We start from the raw sequence: 18,192 nt of genomic DNA, 5'->3' as shown, positions 1-18,192 counted from the left end.
TGTGCAATCAGATCAAGAGGCGGACCCACATTGAACTTGACCTAACTCCTCCGGTTAGCCAATCTCTTTCCCGCTTCAACCCCGCCTTAACCCAACCATTTATCTGCGATTGCAAGACCCCACCCTACTCTAGTCACTCCATGGGCCCGCCTCCTCTTCTGTCACTGCTGGCCCCGCCCCTCCTCTGGCACTGGGTGATCCCACCATCTCTTCTGTCACGCCCGGCCCCGCCCTTCTACTTTTATTCTAAGGCCCCACCCCTTCCGTGAACCAGCTCCTTCCCTAGCCCCCAAGCACTGCTCGCCTTTTCCCTATTCGTGCCTTTGCTAACCCTCTCCTAGAAGGCATGGCCCCGCCGCTCAGTGCCGCCTACGTCTGCTTTGCATAAACCACGCCCACCACCAGGCCCCTCCCCTTCCCCTAAGGCCCCGCCCTGGGCGGCCTTTTTTTTTTTTTTTTTTTTTTTTTTGCCCCGGCCCGCCCAGAGCTCGGCGGGCGACCGCAAAGACGGTTACGGAGCTCGGAACTTGACGCGATGGGACTTCCCGAGGAGCGGGGCCGGAGCAGCAATGGGAGTGGGGGCCGGGAGGAGGCTGGAGCGCAGAGCCGGGCGCGCAGTTGGTCCCCGCCGCCCGAGGTCAGCCGCTCGGCGCACGTCCCCTCGCTGCAGCGCTACCGCGAGCTGCACCGACGCTCCGTGGAGGAGCCGCGAGGTGAGGCCGGGCCCGGGCGCGCCTGGGGACGTCAGTGCGGAGCGGAGCGGAGCAGAGCGGGGGCTCCCAGGAAGTGAGGCACTGGGGGCGTTCCGTGGGGAAGTGGGGGTCCGTGAGGAGAGAGGGGTTTCCTGGGGGTGGTTGAGGGGTTCCCTTGGGAAGTCGATGGGTCCGTGAGGAGATAACCGGTTCCGGGAGAGAAGAGTTGCGGAGGAGATGGACCAGGGGTTCGGGAGGAGCTGGGGGGGGTTCTGTGAGGCGATGAGGGGTCCCTGGGAGTTGGGGAGTTCCCTGTCCTCTCTCACACCAACTTGGCCATCGCCTCCTGACACTTTAAACAAGTGAGTTAGTCTCCACTGCGGAGGGGCAGGAACTGGTTTGGTTCCCATTCTGGGGTTCCCACAATTGGCAATTAAGTCCCAGATCTATTTTTAATATGTCAGATATATTAAAATTACCCAATATAAGGCTGAACAAGTCACATTTCAATTAAGTTTGTGTTTTTTGTTTGTTTTGTTTTGTTTTAATGGGCCGGGATGGTAAAAGCTCAGGAATTCTGATAGGTCCGTGTCTTTAAGAATGTGGGAGGAAAATTTTCGGTTCCTTGCCCCTCAGTCTGGGTAAGGGATCAAACATGCTGGAAGGCAGCATGACATCTGGCAGTAGGACCAGCATGGGCCAGGAATTCACCCCAGAAAAATCTAGAGTGAGACCCTGGATCTATCACCCATTCATTAGGCAGAATTTGTAAAAACCTATCTGAGATTCCCATTCCTTATCTGTAAGAAAGGGATAATAATACTTGTCTCGTGGTTTTCTATGATGACAAAAGTGGGTGATAGGTAAAGTGCGTTACAGAGTGTCTGGGTGCACAGAAGACAGACGATAAATGATGGCTAGTTTGATAACAATAAAAACGACGTGGCTGAAACAATCACTGAGTAATGCGAGACAGGATCGAATCACGTGTGGAGTCGTTGATGGCAGCAGGCAGTGTCCAGGTTTGAGTCCTCGGACCTCTTTTCACTTCTCTTCCTCTATTTTCTCCCATTGTGAACTCGTCTGTTTCCCAGGGGTGAGCTATAACTACCACGATAATAACTTCTATTCAGTACATTTAGCTCCTCATCCAGGATCTCACTTACGCTCTGGCCCCAAATTCATAGGTCTGTAGACGATTTTATTCACATCCCTTTGTTATACCACGTTTAACATGACTGTGGTTGGGATTTACCAATTTTCCCTGCCAAACTTGCTCTCCTACCTAATTTTCGAATTCTTGTCAATGGCTCTATCCCAAACTGCAAATCTCTCGTCATCCTCTCCTCTGCTATGATCTATCTACATATCTTATTGAGAGTTTGCTTACTGCTTACTAACTACAAATCCTGTTTGACGTAGAGACTGTTATCATCCACATTTCACAGGGAAGGAAACTGAAGCTTAGAGAGGTTAACTAACTTGGACACAGTTACAAAGCTCCTTAGTGGTGGAGCTGGGATTTGAACCAAGATAGTCTTTTTTTTTTAATTGAATTTATTGGGATGACATTGGTTAATAAAAATGTATAGGTTTCAGGCATGCAATTCTATAATCCATCGTCTGTATATTGTATTGTTTGTTTACCTCTCCAAGTCAAGTCTCCTTCTATCACCATTTATCCCCCTCCCTTACCTCTTCTATCTCTCTCACCTTGCCCTTCTGGTAATCACCATGCTGTTTTCTGTCCATGCATTTTTTGGGGTTTTTTTTTTTTGCTTTTTTTTTTTTTTTCATTTTTCTGAAGCTGGAAACAGGGAGAGACAGTCAGACAGACTCTCGCATGCACCCGACCGGGATCCACCTAGCACGCCCACCAGGGGCGATGCTCTGCCCACCAGGGGGCGATGCTCTGCCCATCCTGGGCGTCGCCATGTTGCGACCAGAGCCACTCCAGCGCCCGGGGCAGAGGCCACAGAGCCATCCCCAGCGCCTGGGCCATCCTTGCTCCAATGGAGCCTTGGCTGCGGGAGGAGAAGAGAGAGACAGAGAGGAAAGCGCGGTGGAGGGGTGGAGAAGCAAATGGGCGCTTCTCCTGTGTGCCCTGGCCGGGAATCGAACCCGGGTCCTCCGCACGCTAGGCTGACGCTCTACCGCTGAGCCCACCAGCCAGGGCGGTTTTTTTTTTTTTTTTTTGCTTATTCCCTTCACCTTTTTCTTTTTTTTTTCCCCTTCACCTTTTTCACCCAGCACCTTAACTCTCTCCCCTCTGAAAGCTGTCAGCCTGTTCTCTGTATTTATGAGTCTGTTTCTATTTTGTTGGTTTATTTTGTTCATGAGGTTCCACAGATAAGTGAAATCATATGGTATTTGCTTTTCTCTGACTGGCTTATTTCACTTAGCATGATGATCTCCAGGTCCATCCATGCTGTCACAAAAGATAAGATTTCCTTCTTTTCATGGCCTAGTAGTATTCCACTGTGTAAATGACCACAGCTTTTTTATCCACTCATCTACTTATGGACACTTGGGCTGCTTCCAAATCTTGGCTATTGTAAATAATGCTGCAATGAACACAGGGGTGCATATATTCTTTCGAATTAGTGTTTTGGGTTTTCTCGGATGTATTCCCAGAAGTGGAATTGCTGGCTCATAAGGCAGTTCCATTTTAAATTTTTTGAGGTAACTCCATGCTGCTTTCCACAGCGGCTGTACCAATCTGCATTCCCACCAGCAGAGCACCAGGGTCCCTTTTTATCTACATCCATGCCAACACTTGTTTGTTGATTTATTGACGATAGCCATTCTGACAGGGTATGAGGTATATCTCATTGTGGTTTTAATTTGTATTTCTCTGGTGATTATTAACATAGGTTGCTTTTAGAGAGACAGAAAGAGGAAGGGAGGGAGGGAGGGAGGGAGAGAGAGAAGGAAGCATTCGTTTGTCGTTCCACCCAGTAATGCACTCCTCAATTGCTTCTCATTTGTGCCCTGACCTGGAATCGAACCCGCAACCTTGTCATTTCAGAACGATGCTCTGACTGAGCTAACCAGTCTCTCAAACACTTTAGTTTGATGTAGTCCTATTTGTTTATTTTTTCTTTTGTTTCCCTTGCCTGAGGACATATACTAGAAAAAATATTGCTACAAGAAAAGTCTGAAATTCTACTGCCTATACTTTCTTCTAGGATTTTTATGGTTTCAAGTTTAACATTTGAATCTTTAATCCATTTTGATTAAATTCTTCTATATGGTGTAAGAAGATGGTCTAGTTTAATTTTTTGCACATATCTGTCAAATTTTCCCAACACCATTTATTTAAAAATTTTTTTTTAAATAACAGGAATTTATTCTCCCTCAGTTCTGGAGGCCAGATATCCAAAAATCAAGGTTTGGCAGGATTGGTTTATTCTGGAAGCTTCCAGGGAAAATCTATTTCATGCCTGTCTCCCAGTTTCCAGTCATTGCCAGTAATCCTCGGCATTCCTTGGTTTGGAGAAACATCATCTCTGCTTCCAACTTTTTATTTTATTTTATTTAAGTGAGAGAGGGGAGATAGAGAGACAGACTCCCATATGCGCCCTGACCCGGATCCACCCAGCAACTCGTGTCTGGACTGATGCTTAAACCAATCGAATCACTGCGAGAGGGGAAGAGAGACAGAAGGGGGAGAGGGAGGGGAGGAGAAGCAGATAGTTGCTTCTCATGTGTGTCCTGACTGGGGACTGAACCTGGGATGTCTGCACACTGGGCTGATGCTGTATCCACGGAGCCAACTGTCTAGGGCCCAGGCCATACAAATTTTTATGGCTTTCGTCAGGTGTTGCCCTGCCATCCACTGAGATTGTGCCGATTTTTTATAATGCCATTATAATATAAGATTATCTGTTTCCGAAGGCACCCAGGCATTAGATTTAATTTTTTTTTAATCTTTGCTAGTTTTTATAGGGATATAATGGCACCTTGGGATGATTTCTTTTAAAAATTTTATTTATTGATTTTTGAGAGAGAAAGAGAAAGGGGACAGAAGAGTGGGAAGCATCAACTTGTAGCAGTTGCTCCTCACATGTGCCTTGACCAGGGAAGCCCAGTGACCTCAGCATTCCAGGTTGACACTTTATCTACTGTGCCATCACAGGTCAGGCTGGGATCACTTAATTTGGTTTTATTTAAAAACATGTCATGTGATTTAGTTTTCTTTATTTTTTTATTTTTGACAGAGACAGAGAGTCAGAGAGAGGGACAGATAGGCAGGAAGGGAGAGAGATGAAAAGCATCAATCTTCGTTGCGGCACCTTAGTTCATTAATTGCTTTCTCATATGTGCCTTGCTTGACCAGGGGGCTCTAGCCGAGCCAGTGACCCTTTGCTCAAGCCAGCAACCTTGGGCTCAAGCTGGTGAGCCTGTGCTCAAGCCCATGACCTTGGGGTTTCAGGATTGGCAAGTCAGCACCTTATCCATTAGGTCAGTACTGTTATACCGTGGGGTTTTGAACCTGGGTCCTCTGCATCCCCGTCCAACACTATTCACCATGCCACCACTTGGTTAGGCTAGTTTGTTGTTTTTGTTGTTGTTGTTGTTTTTTGGCAGACACAGAGAGAGTCAGAGAGAGGGACAGATAGGGACAGACAGACAGGAAGGGAGAGAGATGAAAAACATCAATTCTTCATTGTGGTTCCTTAAATATTCATTGATTGATTTCTCATATGCGCCTTGACTGAGGGCTACAGCAGACCAAGTGACCCCTTGCTCGAGCTGGCAACCTTGGGCTCAAGCTGGTGAGCCTTGCTCAAACCCGATGAGCCCACGCTCAAGCTGGCAACTTCGGAGTCTCGAATCTGGGTCCTCTGTGTCCCAGTCCGACGCTCTATCCACTGCGCCACTGCCTGGTCAGGCTAGGCTAGTTTTTTATTATATTGTCTTTTTTTTTTTTTTTTTGTATTTTTCCGAAGTTGGAAACGGGGAGGCAGTCAGACAGACTCCTGCATGCGCCCGACTGGGATCCACCCGGCATGCCCACCAGGGGGCGATGCTCTGCCCCTCTGGGGCGTCGCTCTGTTGCATCCAGAGCCATCCTAGTGCCTGAGGCAGAGGCCACAGAGCCATCCTCAGCGCCCCGGCCATCTTTGCTCCAATGGAGCCTTGGCTGCGGGAGAGGAAGAGAGAGACAGAGAGGAAGGAGAGGGGGAGGGGTGGAGAAGCAGATGGGCGCTTCTCCTGTGTGTCCTGGCCGGGAATTGAACCCAGGACTCCTGCACGCCAGGCCGACGCTCTACCACTGAGCCAATCGGCCAGGGCCTTATTATATTGTCTTATGTGTATGTTCAAAGATATTCTATGTGTTTGTGTTATCTCTTCAACTATGTATAAACTAACTCTTTTAACCTTGAGCAAGTCACTTTACCTCTGTGAATTTGGTTTCTTATCACTAAAATGAGAGGGTGATTATCCGGAAAGTTCCTTCTATTGTTATGGTTCTAAGTGCCTTTCTCCCCTCTAGCTCTGGTGTTCTGAATATCCTAAGTGCTCTGCAATTACATATTTTACCTGTTGATTACATTTTCTCCAGATGTTCAGGCAAATATTTTAAGATTGTAAATCTTATCATGTCCCTTTCCTGCTTAAAATCCTGGAATGACTTTCATTGCTCTTAGGATAAATACCAAGTTTCTTATCATGTCCCCAAAATTTAATGTTCTGCTTAGTTTATGCATCAATTCCTGCTATTTTTTTCTTCTTATTCTCATTGCTTCAGCCTTAAGGAGTTCCTTTTAACATATACCTTTGGTTCCTTCCCATCCTATAGTACTATCTTTCCTGGTCAGAGAGTAAAGAAAAACTTCTATTCATCTTTTAGATTATAGCAAAATTGGCTTTCTTAGGGAAGTTCAAGTCTTGGCTTAAAACCTTGGGCAAGTTATTTAACCTCTCTGAACCTTGATTTTCAAATCAATAAAATGACAAAAATAAAGCCTACCTCATAGGACTTAATGAAATAATACATATAAAGAGCTTCAAACAGTATCTGGTGCAGAGCAGGTAATACTTAGGCAAGTAGTAGTAGAAGAAAGAGCTGCTCCCTAAATAATTGGTGAGAGTGAATGAACAAATTAAGAGAAAGACATGGTCATGGATGGCTCTGTGGGAAAGGATTAATTCATTTAAAAATTTCCTACCCTGTGCTAGGCATTGGGATAGGCTGGGTGGCTGTGATTTGAATAGATGGTGAAAATTGTAGCGGGAAGAAATTTGAGTTAAGATTTAGATCATGGGAATAGAAGGTGGGTTAGGAGATTAGACAGGTAGAGCCCTGGCTGGATAGCTTGGTTGGTTAGAGCATCATTCCGATACATAGAAGTTGTGGGTTCCATCTCTGGTCAGGGCACATACAGAAACAGATTGGGGGGGAAAAAAAAAAAAAAATATATATATATATATATATATATATATATATATATATATATATATATGGTAGAGGAGGGAACCTAGGTGGTGAGTTCTAGAGTATAAGGCAGGGAAGTTATGACTTGGTCCTGTGCATATTACTGATAAGACATCTGAGGAAAATGTGTCTGAGAAGCTTGGTAATGCTGGGCTTCTATTTCTGTTGCAGAGTTTTGGGGAGACATTGCCAAGGAATTTTATTGGAAGACCCCATGTCCTGGCCCATTCCTCAAGTACAACTTTGATGTGACTAAAGGGAAGATATTCATTGAGTGGATGAAAGGAGCAACTACCAACATCTGCTACAACGTACTAGATCGAATTGTCCACGAGAAAAAACTTGGCGATAAAATTGCTTTTTACTGGTAAAAACATCTATCTTATAGTCTGTGGTAGATAAAAAGGCATTCTTTACATTATGTAGTATTTCATAGTTCATAAGTACCTTAAAAATCCATGAATTTATTAGAACAACCTAGCAAAGTAAGCGAAGTACAGTTAATTTAATGTCTCAAGGGAGGAAAAGTACCTCAAGGAAGTTAAATGACTTCTCTAAAATCACATTAATAGCATGTGAAAGAACTGATATTCAAAGCCAAATGTTCTGACATCTAGTCTAGTGTTCTTGGCTTATAGCTGGAGAGGAAAGAGGGGAGAGGTTAAATGGAAGAGAACAGGACTGAAGAACAGCAGCTTTGTTTCTCATTCTTGCTTTGGGAGAAAAATTGGTATTGGATTTTTTACTATCACCATCACTGTTATCACTATCACCTTTTATTTTTATTCCTTTTAAAGATTTTATTGATTTTATGAGGGGGCAAGATGTATCAACTCATAGTTGCTTCACTTTAGTTGTTCATTGGTTGCTTGTCCTATGTGCCTGGACTGGTCAAGCCTAGGGTTTTGAACCAGTGACCTCAGCATTCTAGGTTGGCACTCTATCCACTGTGCTTCCACAGGCCAGGCTCATTTTTACTTTTTATTGAGCTATAAAGCTCATTTTTACCTTTTGTTGAGCTATATGCCGGACACTGTGCTCAAGTGCTTAATAAATATTATCTCATTTGATGCTTACAACAACCAAGAACGCACTATTTTTTTCCCTTATTTTACATATGTGAAAATTGAAATTCTGAGATGTTAAGCAAATTATCCAAAGTCATATAGTTAGCAAGAAGCAGGGCTGAGATTTAAACCCAGATACTATATAATTCCAGAGCTTACATGCTTGACAATGACACTACATTAGCTTCTCAACAGGTTTGCAAAATAAGTATTCTTAGCTGCATTTTACAAATGAAGAAATGAAGCATAGAAGGGATACACAGTGAGTAAGGTCATAGAGTGAGTGGCAGAGCCAGGATTAAAAACCAAGTCTGTCTGACTCACTTATAAAACTAGACTGCCTCCCCATCAGGAATTTCTAAGACCCCCCCTCTTCTTAGCAACATAGCTCTATAAGTAGTGTTAGTATACCAAACCCAAAGGGGACCTTGAAGTTCCAGTAATTGGGGTGTTGCTTCTACCACCATCTGTGATCACTCTGAGAATTGATCCTATTTTTAAGTAAGCCAGTTGGAGTAGATTGGATCTTTCATGGAAGAATTAAATTGGTACTCAGTCAAAATGTGCCCAGTTTATGTGATATATTGAGAAAAGCCCTAACCTAGGAGACAGGAAATTTAGATTCTCATTGTACAATAACTCTGCCATTCACCTGCTGCATACCTACAGGCAACTCTCTGAGGGTCAATTTCCTCTTTCATAAAATGGGGATAATACCCTATTTCTCCATGTATCAGATGCTCCAATGTATAAGATGCACCTTAATTTTGGGGCCTGAAATTTGAAAAAAAATGTATTACATAAAGTTATTGAACTCAAGTTTTACTCATCATAAAATTCATACAACTCCTCATCACTATCAAAACTCCCATGCATTAGCTTGTCCTCATCTGTGTCTGATGACGAATCACTGTCTTCAACAATGAGCGCAAAAACAAGCGCAGGAAATAAAAGAAAAAAAACTACAACCACTGTATAAGACGCACCCAGTTTTTTAGACCCTCAAATTTTTCGGAAAAGGATGTGTCTTATACATGGAAAAATACAGTAATTCTACCCATGTCTTTCTCCTTAGATTGTTATGAGAACCAAATAATACAATGTGAAAACACATCTATTTATTGGAAAACACTGTACAGATGTGAGTTGGTGTGTCATCACATTACCATTGTACAATTTGAGGTTGTATATGCCACTGAAACACATGGTCTGTATGTCTGTTTAGATCTTCTTTAGTTACCTGACCTGTGCTTGCACAGTGGATAAAGGGTTGACCTGGAACCCTGAAGTGACTGATTTGAAACCCCGGGCTTGCCAGGTCAAGGCACATACAACAAACAACTACTATGAGTTGATGCTTCCTGCTCTTCCTCCGCCTTTCTCACTCTCTTCTCTCTCTAAAATCAATAAAATCTTTAAAAAAAAAGAAAGTAAGATATTTTCTTTAGCTCCTACTGACACTTGGACCTGCCTCTTAGGTTCCTTAAGGATCAGAAAACTTTGAAAGATCTGCACAGGAGATACTTGTGTGAATTTGTTCCCCTGGTTTGAAATAATTTAGACGCATGGTGAAAGACTGAAAGAACGCAGACCAGAGCTGTTCAGCCGCTGAGATTGCTCCAGAATCCTGAGGCCCTTCTTTCTAGTTTCCCACCATTCATATCCGAACAGACTCCAGAGAGCCTCTCTTTCCCAAGTTTTTAAAACGAGGAGAGTAGACTAGATCAATGTTTTCCAAAGAATGCCCCAGAACCACTGATTACAAGATGTTAGCAGGGGTTTCTTAATTCTCAAATGAGCCCGAGAAACACTACATAATAAATTGCCTTTTGTGAGATTCCCAATGTATAAAAACATAGTAAAGTCTTTAAGAAGTCCTACAGTAAACACATCTGATTAATTTTGTTTAACATGGGATTCCCAAATTTATTTGAGTCCCAAACATATGTTGCTATTAACATCATAAGTAGAAATATTCCATGGAACACCAATTTGGGATGTACTGGATTAGATAATCTCTAAATTTACTTTCTGTGCAAAACTTCTCCAACTCCATAACAAGATATTTTTACTCCATTTTTACATTGGTCATATTTGTTATAAGAAAATAAAGTACAAATATACAAGATACGGGGTTACTTCCCTTTATTTATTTATTTATTTATTTATTTATTTATTTAATTTTTTTACAGAGACAGAGAGAGAGTCAGAGTGGGGGATAGACAGGAACAAACAGACAGTAACGGAGAGATGAGAAGCATCAATCATTAGTTTTTCGTAGCGCATTGCGACACCTTAGTTGTTCATTGATTGCTTTCTCATATGTGCCTTGACCATGGGCCTTCAGCAGACCGAATAACCCCTTGCTCGAGCCAGCGACCTTGGGTCCAAGCTGGCGAGCTTTTTTGCTCAAGCCAGATGAGCCCGCGCTCAAACTGGCAACCTCGGGGTCTCGAACCTGGGTCTTCCTCATCCCAGTCTGACGCTCTATCCACTGCACCACCACCTGGTCAGGCCATTTATTTATTTTTTTAATTAAAAAAAATTTTTTTATTAATTTTTAGAGAGGAGAGAGAGTGAGAGAGAGAGAGAGAGAGAAAGAGAGAGAGAAGGGGGAGGGAGGAGCAGGAAGCATCAACTCCCATATGTGCCTTGACCAGGCAAGCCCAGGGTTTTGAACTGATGACCTCAGCGTTTCCAGGTTGACGCTTTATCCACTGTGCCACCACAGGTCAGGCTTACTTCCCTTTATATTGAATATGAAGGTTACTTGCCTTCATATTTTTATATAATATACTTATATGGCTGTTCATCTTTTTTTAGAAAGTATTAACTTCCCATTATGATAGATGAGAATTTAATTCTTGTATTCTCCTCCAACTTATTTCATTTTCCCAGTATATTTATAGCCCTGTTTTTAAGTTAACTTAATGTTTATATATGAATAATATTATGATTGCATTTCCTTTTATGTATGATTTTTGTTTTCTCTGAAGTTAACAATTGCCTGCCCCCCCTTTTTTTTTTTTGCACAATTTGCCTTTATCGTATACTCAATATTTTTCAAACTTTTTATCATATCCTTCATATTCTATGAAGTCTTCCTTTCCCCCCGAAGTCCAATGCTTTGGTGCTCACCTTCCTGCTCTAGTTTTTATTAATGTTTTTTTAAATGACATCTTTTCTATGATTTGCTCCAGTGGATGTACTTCTTCTGCAACTACAGTATGACTTTATTTTTATCCTAAACTGTGTCATTTAGATAGCTGTAATACCAGTTAGAAAGCTGTAATGCCATTAGCAAACCACATTTGTAGCTCATTCCTTGTTTGGGGGCATGTCTTATACATATACTGAAATAATCCACAAAAGAAATAGTGCTCTTAGGAAAGTACTCCAGTTAGCCAAAATAGAACCATATTAAGGAATAATTTGGTCTTTTACTTTTGGCTTGACACATTGTATATGTTCATGGAATAATAGTATTTTTAGAACTTGAAACAACTGTTTAGAGCCCATCTAGGCCAACTCTCTTTACAGATGGGTAGATGAAGGCCAGAAAGGCTAAATAATTTGCTTAAGGTTATATACAGCTTAGAGATAGAACTGAAAGTAATCTGCAGATATTTTCACTCCTAGTCAACTACTCTTTTCACCTCTTCTTCCTTATTCTAGTTGTCTAATACTTAGCTTTGACAATGAAAAGAGAAATTAGTCACATTAGACATAAATTTAATTTAAACTAATTTATTTTATTTTTTAAATTTATTCATTTTAGAAAGGAGGGAGAGAGGGAGAGGAGAGAGAGAGACAGAGAGAGAGAAGGGGGGAGGAGCAGGAGGCATCAACTCCCATATGTGCCTTGACCAGGCAAGCCCAGGGTTTCGAACCGGCGACCTCAACTTTTCCAGGTCAACGCTTTATCCACTGCGCCACCACAGGTCAGGCTAAACTAATTTCCTTTAAAACATCAGCTAAGCAGGTGGTGGTGCAGTGGATAGAGCGTCAGACTGGGATGCGGAGGACCCAGGTTCGAGACCCCGAGGTCGCCAGCTTGAGCGCGGGCTCATCTGGTTTGAGCAAAAGCCCACCAGCTTGAACCCAAGGTTGCTGGCTCCAGCAAGGGGTTACTCGGTCTGCTGAAGACCCACGGTCAAGGCACATATGAGAAAGCAATCAATGAACAACTAAGGTGTTGCAACGCACAATGAAAAACTAATGATTGATGCTTCTCATCTCTCTCCGTTCCTGTCTGTCTGTCCCTGTCTATCCCTCTCTCTGACTCACTCTCTGTCTCTGTAAAAAATAAATAAAATTAAAAAAAAATCAGCTAAAATGTATTATCAGGTTTAAATGGCCCTGACCCTTGTCTCATGGAATTTACATTCTATTTGAGAAGACTAGGCCTATGTAAAACAGCCCAAGAGCAATTATGAGTTAAACTGCAAAAAGCCACTTACACAAATAGCTCACAGAGGGAGAAAGCATATAGGAGGCAGTATAACAAAAATTAGGAGGATGGACTTTGGTATCAGACTAACTTAGTTTGAGTTTTAGCCACTAACTAACTGTAAATATGGATAAAAATAGTTTTTCTCTCATGGAGTTGTCAATTGAATAGCATAAAACAACAACAACAACAGGTGTTTGACTCCTGGCACATGAAAACACTCAATAAAATTAGCTACCAATATTAGAGTATTGGGACAGTGAGAAGACCAAGTCTCTCTGGAGTAAAGGGTTTATGCAGGGAACAATTTATTCATTCAATAAATACTTATTGAGAACTTACTATGTACCAGGCACTATTCTGAGCAAGCAGAGACAGTCCCTGTCCTCATGAAGGTTGTATTCCAGTTTGAGGAGACAGACCAACAAATATATGCTAGGTAGTGATAAGTGCTATAGAAAAATACAGAGCAGCATAAGGGAAAAGAAAATGACAATGTAGAGTGGGGGTTGATAGGGAAGAACTCTGATAAAGGTGATGTTTAAGCAGAGATCTGAAGGAAATAGAATATGCCATTTAGATAGTTGGGAAGGAGAAATATTCCAGGTATGTGGAAGAGCAAGTATAAATAAAGGCTCAGAGGTGGGAGTATGCTGCTGCCGGGTGTGTTTGAAGAGGAGTTAGGAAGTTTGTGTAACTGAACCAGTGTGAGCTAGGGAAAAAGAGAGTCCTAGTAGGGGATGAAGTCAACAGGACACTAGGTTGTCTAGAATCCTGAAAGTCATTATAGACTTTTGGGTTTTATTCACAGTAAAATAGGGACCCCCCTGAACAATCTTGAGCATAGATGAGACAATGATTTAACTTATATTTAGAATTTATCTGTCTTTTAAAAAAATTTTTTATTGATTGATTTTAATGAGAGAGAAAGGAAGGGGGGGGGGCAGGAACATCATTCTGTCCCTGTATGTGCCCTGACTGGGGACTGAACCAGCAACCTCTGTACTTCCAGACGATGATTTAACCAACCAAGCTATCCCAGCAGGGCTAGAATTTATCTGTCTTTTTTTTTTTTTAATTTTATTTATTTATTTTTTTTTTGCAGAGACAGAGAGTGAGTCAGAGAGATGGATAGACAGGGACAGACAGACAGGAACGAAGAGAGATGAGAAGCATCAATCATTAGTTTTTCATTGCGCTTCGCAACACCTTAGTTGTTCATTGATTGCTTTCTCATATGTGCCTTGACCGCGGGCCTTCAGCAGACCGAGTAGCCCCTTGCTGGAGCCAGCGACCTTGGGTTCAAGCTGGGGGGCTTTTGCTCAAGCCAGATGAGCCCGCGCTCAAGCTGGCGACCTCGGGGTCTCGAACCTGGGTCCTCCGCATCCCAGTCCGACGCTCTATCCACTGCGCCACCGCCTGGTCAGGCTATCTGTCTTTTATGTTGAGAATAAACTGTGTTGAAAATAGATGGGCAAGAATATGGGAGAGGGAGGAGGGAGTGGAGCGAAGAGGGACAAATAGACTGTGACAGAAAATGATTTGACTTTGGGTGATGAGCACACAACACAATCAACAGTCAAACAAACAAACAAAAAAGAATAGAAGCTGAGAGACCAATTAGGAGGCCACTATAGAAACCCAGGTGAGCAGTGAATGTGATTTAGACCTTTATGGTAGTAGCTTGAAGGTTATTAGTCAAAAACTGTATCTATTTTGGATGAAGAGCCCATGGAAGTTGCTGATTTGGATTGGATATTGGGAGTGAGAGAAAGAGGAATCAAGGTTCTTTCCAGGAATGGTATATCTTAACTATTTTTGGAGACCTCTGAAAGGATTTTATACAGGGAATGATGTGGTCACAGCTGTGTTTGAGAAGGCTAATACGGATGCATATAGAAGTGGGAGTATGAAGAGAGCTGGGGCTTTGTTATTCAGGGTAGATTTGCCTGAACTGGGATACCGTTGTTGGGAACAGCATGGAAAGATGAAATTTTAGAGTAATTTAGAGGAAAGAAACCAACATAAGTAATTGGGTATGTAGATGGTGGGGAGACAGAGGAAGAAAATAAGAGAGAAGTCAAGGGTTCCTTTAGTCTATACAACACTTTACCTCTTTCAAAGGCATGCATTCATCTGTGCCCTCCAAACAAGACTTTGGTTTTAGCCTTTCCTACACTTTCTTTTGCCTAGTATGGCAGGTAGAGGTATTAGTGGGGATTGATGTGTATATGGTGAGAAGGTAATCCGTGAAAGAGTTACTGGAGTAGTGATTTAGATAGAAATAGTCAGTGAGGGATATCGGGGCTAGCTTAAGGAGTGAAGCTGGCTAGTTGAAGGGACACCAGGGGAGTGTAGGGGGTGTGAGGGATTAATTAAAGGATTTAGAGAGAGAGTGGAAAGGGTGGTTATTATTATTTTGGTGATTTATACTAGCTGCTCAATATCTAGTTTTTTTCCAGCAGAGGACCCCGTCTTCAAAGCCAAAGAAATTTAGTATAGTTCATTCCTTTCACTGTTATCTTTTGGTTGCCTGTGGCTGTCATTAGCTGTGGCCATCTCCCCCTCATCCTCAACTGATATTACTGCTGTCTCTCCATAGCTCTAGATATTATGCAATCCTTCCTTAGAAACTGGAGCTTCTGTGAAGTAGATGATTTTAGGAGTGACCTTATGATAGAAGCTCTGCTCCCAGGATCTCTGTATGCTCCTGGTTATGAATACCAGAGTGTGATATTTAGAATTCTCCTGATCTCTGTGGAGTGTGTGAGTGAGTGAGTGAGTGTGTGTGTGTGTGTATTTGAGAAGGTGGCTTGGTTGTGTGAGGCAAACACACATTCTGACAAAGAATAGACTGTCAAGGTAACATGGAAATCCAGAGTCCTAGAGTATATTGTCCTAGCATTCATATAAAAAGACTCTCTTAATTTTCTAGGTCCATCCTGAAGTTCATTTCTGTGATATCAGAATGGAGGGACATTTTTGTTCTCTGTCTGTATCTTCACTGGTTTCACAACAATGTATATACCAATTAAAACATACTGTACTAGGTAAGGAAATACACTCAAGTCAGATCATTCTCTTCCCCTCTCAGCCTTCCTTTTGTGGAAGTGGTTGGAGATGAATTATAGGTACTCTGCAAAGTTCCTAATATTTCAGGATTCTATATTTCTGAAGAAGTGGTTTTAGAAGTTCTGTTGCAACCAGCTGTGACTCTACAATGACTCAGTAGGCAGGCTGGGCTTTTGTTGACATGGTGAAAGAAGGGGAGGGTTTTTGAAGGTTTGGCGTGAAGGAGCTGAGTACCCGAGTCTAATCTTTTCCTGGGCCAGAGCTGTTGCTGGGAGCATAAGCACTTTAAGCTATTGGGAGATATGTGGGGCAGTAACTGTTGCTGGGGACAGTCTTTCTCCACTTGAATCAGGTGGACAGATTGTGGAGGAGGGCTGGAGGATTTCATGTTTAAGATGAATCTCTAATCTGCTTCTCCCTGAGTTTCATGATCCTTTATACCTTAAGGCTTAAAGACCCCCCCCCAAAAAAAAGAACCCCTCCCTAAAGTAGTGAAAATGAGATAGGTAGCTTGTGCTATACAAATGAATAGTCATTTTTTAGAAGTAGGGAGGATATAAATAATAAATGTATAGTAATAATACTAATAATAATGTTACATATTAATATTATGTATACTAACATTTGTAATAATAAATGTATAAGTGGAGACTGACCTAGGACTCATGTGTCCTGAGCTCCATGTCAGCTACCTGAGTTTGTGTCTAGGCTGACTTCTTTTAAGGAAATTTTTTTTTTTATTTTTTCAATTGTGACATTTATTTATTTATTTATTTATTATTTTTTTACAGAGGCAGAGATAGACAGGGACAGACAGACAGGAACGGAGAGAGATGAGAAGCATCAATCATCAGTTTCTCGTTGTGCACGTTGCGACTTCTTAGTTGTTCATTGATTGCTTTCTCACATGTGCCTTGACTGTGGGCCTTCAGCAGACCGAGTAACCCCCTGCTGGAGCCAGCGACCTTGGGTCCAAGCTGGTGAGCTCTTTGCTCAAGCCAGATGAGCCCGCGCTCAAGCTGGCGACCTCGGGGTCTCGAACCTGGGTCCTTCCGCATCCCAGTCCGACGCTCTATCCACTGCGCCACCACCTGGTCAGGCCTGACTTCTTATAACAGTGTGTTCAGTAAATATTTAATAAGAAAATGGCTTCAGACAACGCCCTTTTCTGAGTCTTCTTTTTTCTACCTGTAAACTGTGTGTGGGGAGATGAACAGGATGGTTGCTCAAGTTATTTCTGGGACTGACTTTCAGAATTGATGTCACAAATGTAGGTAACTGCAGTGACAAGGCAGCTGGGCAATGTTGGGGGAAGGGGAGGAAACCAGTGCTGGCCTCCTGCCCTCTGAAGATAGCAGGTAGTCAGGTGGGAGGGAGCATGGGTTCTTGCCTTAGGGCAGACTCACATATACCGCAGTAAATACAGAAGGCATGGAGCTGGGGATGGGCCTTCCCCATATTCCTGGATTTGGTAATGGGGAGATTGGGCACTAGGAATGATCCCCATTGTCTGATACCTTGATAACCTTGAACCACTGAGAATTTGAGATTCTCAGTTCCTGTCTTCTGAAGTCATTTAGTCTACTTCGTATACAAAGCAGGAATTGTAGCCCCCATTATCTCCATTTCCCAACAATCCTCGTATGTGATCATTCGGATTCTGGACCACTATCAAGACCATAGACGTTACTCACTACTTACTTGTTGCGTTGTTGGGCAGTTCTGTTACAAAGTTCTTAGATATATTCCCTCTCCGTGACTTTTCCCCCAGTCTGTTCTCTTCCCTTGGTCTTAGTTCTATGTTCTGGAGCCACATAGTGTAATTCAATTTTTTCTGTATACATTTGTTCAGATATTTAGGGCCGTTATTACTGTATATCCCTTTGCCAGGTTGATGGTAGAATTATAGAAATTTAAATATAGAAGATGCCTTGAATATCATCTGGTAACTTTCATTTTTTTTTAACAAAAATTTTTTTTAAATTTATTTATTTATTCATTTTAGAGAGGAGAGGGAGAGACAGAGACAGAGAGAGAGGAGAGACAGAGCGGGGGGGGGGGGAGCTGGAAGCATCAACTCCCATATGTGCCTTGACCAGACAAGCCCAGGGTTTCAAACTGGCGACCTCAGCATTTCCAGGTCGACGCTTTATCCACTGCACCACTACAGGTCAGGAGTAACTTTCATTTTTTAAAAGCATTTTAATTCTTTTATTTAAATGCAGTATTATAGCCTCACTGGTGGTGGCGCAGTGGAAAGAGAACCCAAGTTCAAAACCTGGAGGTCACTGGCTTGAGCACGGGCTCATCCTGCTTGAGTGCAGACTGACCAGCTTGAATGCGGGTTGCCAACTTGAGCATGGCATCATAGATATGATCCCATGTTCACTGGCTTGAGCCCATAGGTCGCTGGCTTGAGCAAGGGGTCACTGGCTCAGCTGAAGCCACCTTGGTCAAGGCAGGTACAAG

The 18,192-nt window shown here is 42.6% G+C and overlaps 1 protein-coding gene across 1 annotated transcript in view; it reads left to right on the top strand.

The window, feature by feature from the left end:
- The first annotated feature begins 471 nt into the window (after positions 1 to 471).
- ACSS2 (acyl-CoA synthetase short chain family member 2) overlaps positions 472 to 18,192 on the top strand; it is a 52,404-nt gene continuing 34,683 nt past the window's right edge. Inside the window, exons 1-2 of the mRNA XM_066235832.1 lie at positions 472 to 713; positions 7,306 to 7,501. Of these exons, the coding sequence (XP_066091929.1) occupies positions 536 to 713; positions 7,306 to 7,501 (374 nt within the window). The 5' untranslated portion in view covers positions 472 to 535. The remainder of the gene's footprint in view (positions 714 to 7,305; positions 7,502 to 18,192) is intronic.

The sequence above is a fragment of the Saccopteryx bilineata genome, chromosome 6, assembly GCF_036850765.1.
Source record: "Saccopteryx bilineata isolate mSacBil1 chromosome 6, mSacBil1_pri_phased_curated, whole genome shotgun sequence".
Classification (NCBI taxonomy): Eukaryota; Metazoa; Chordata; class Mammalia; order Chiroptera; family Emballonuridae; genus Saccopteryx; species Saccopteryx bilineata.
Note: the sequence above shows the minus strand (reverse complement) of the source record. Positions and strands in the feature narration are given on the sequence as shown.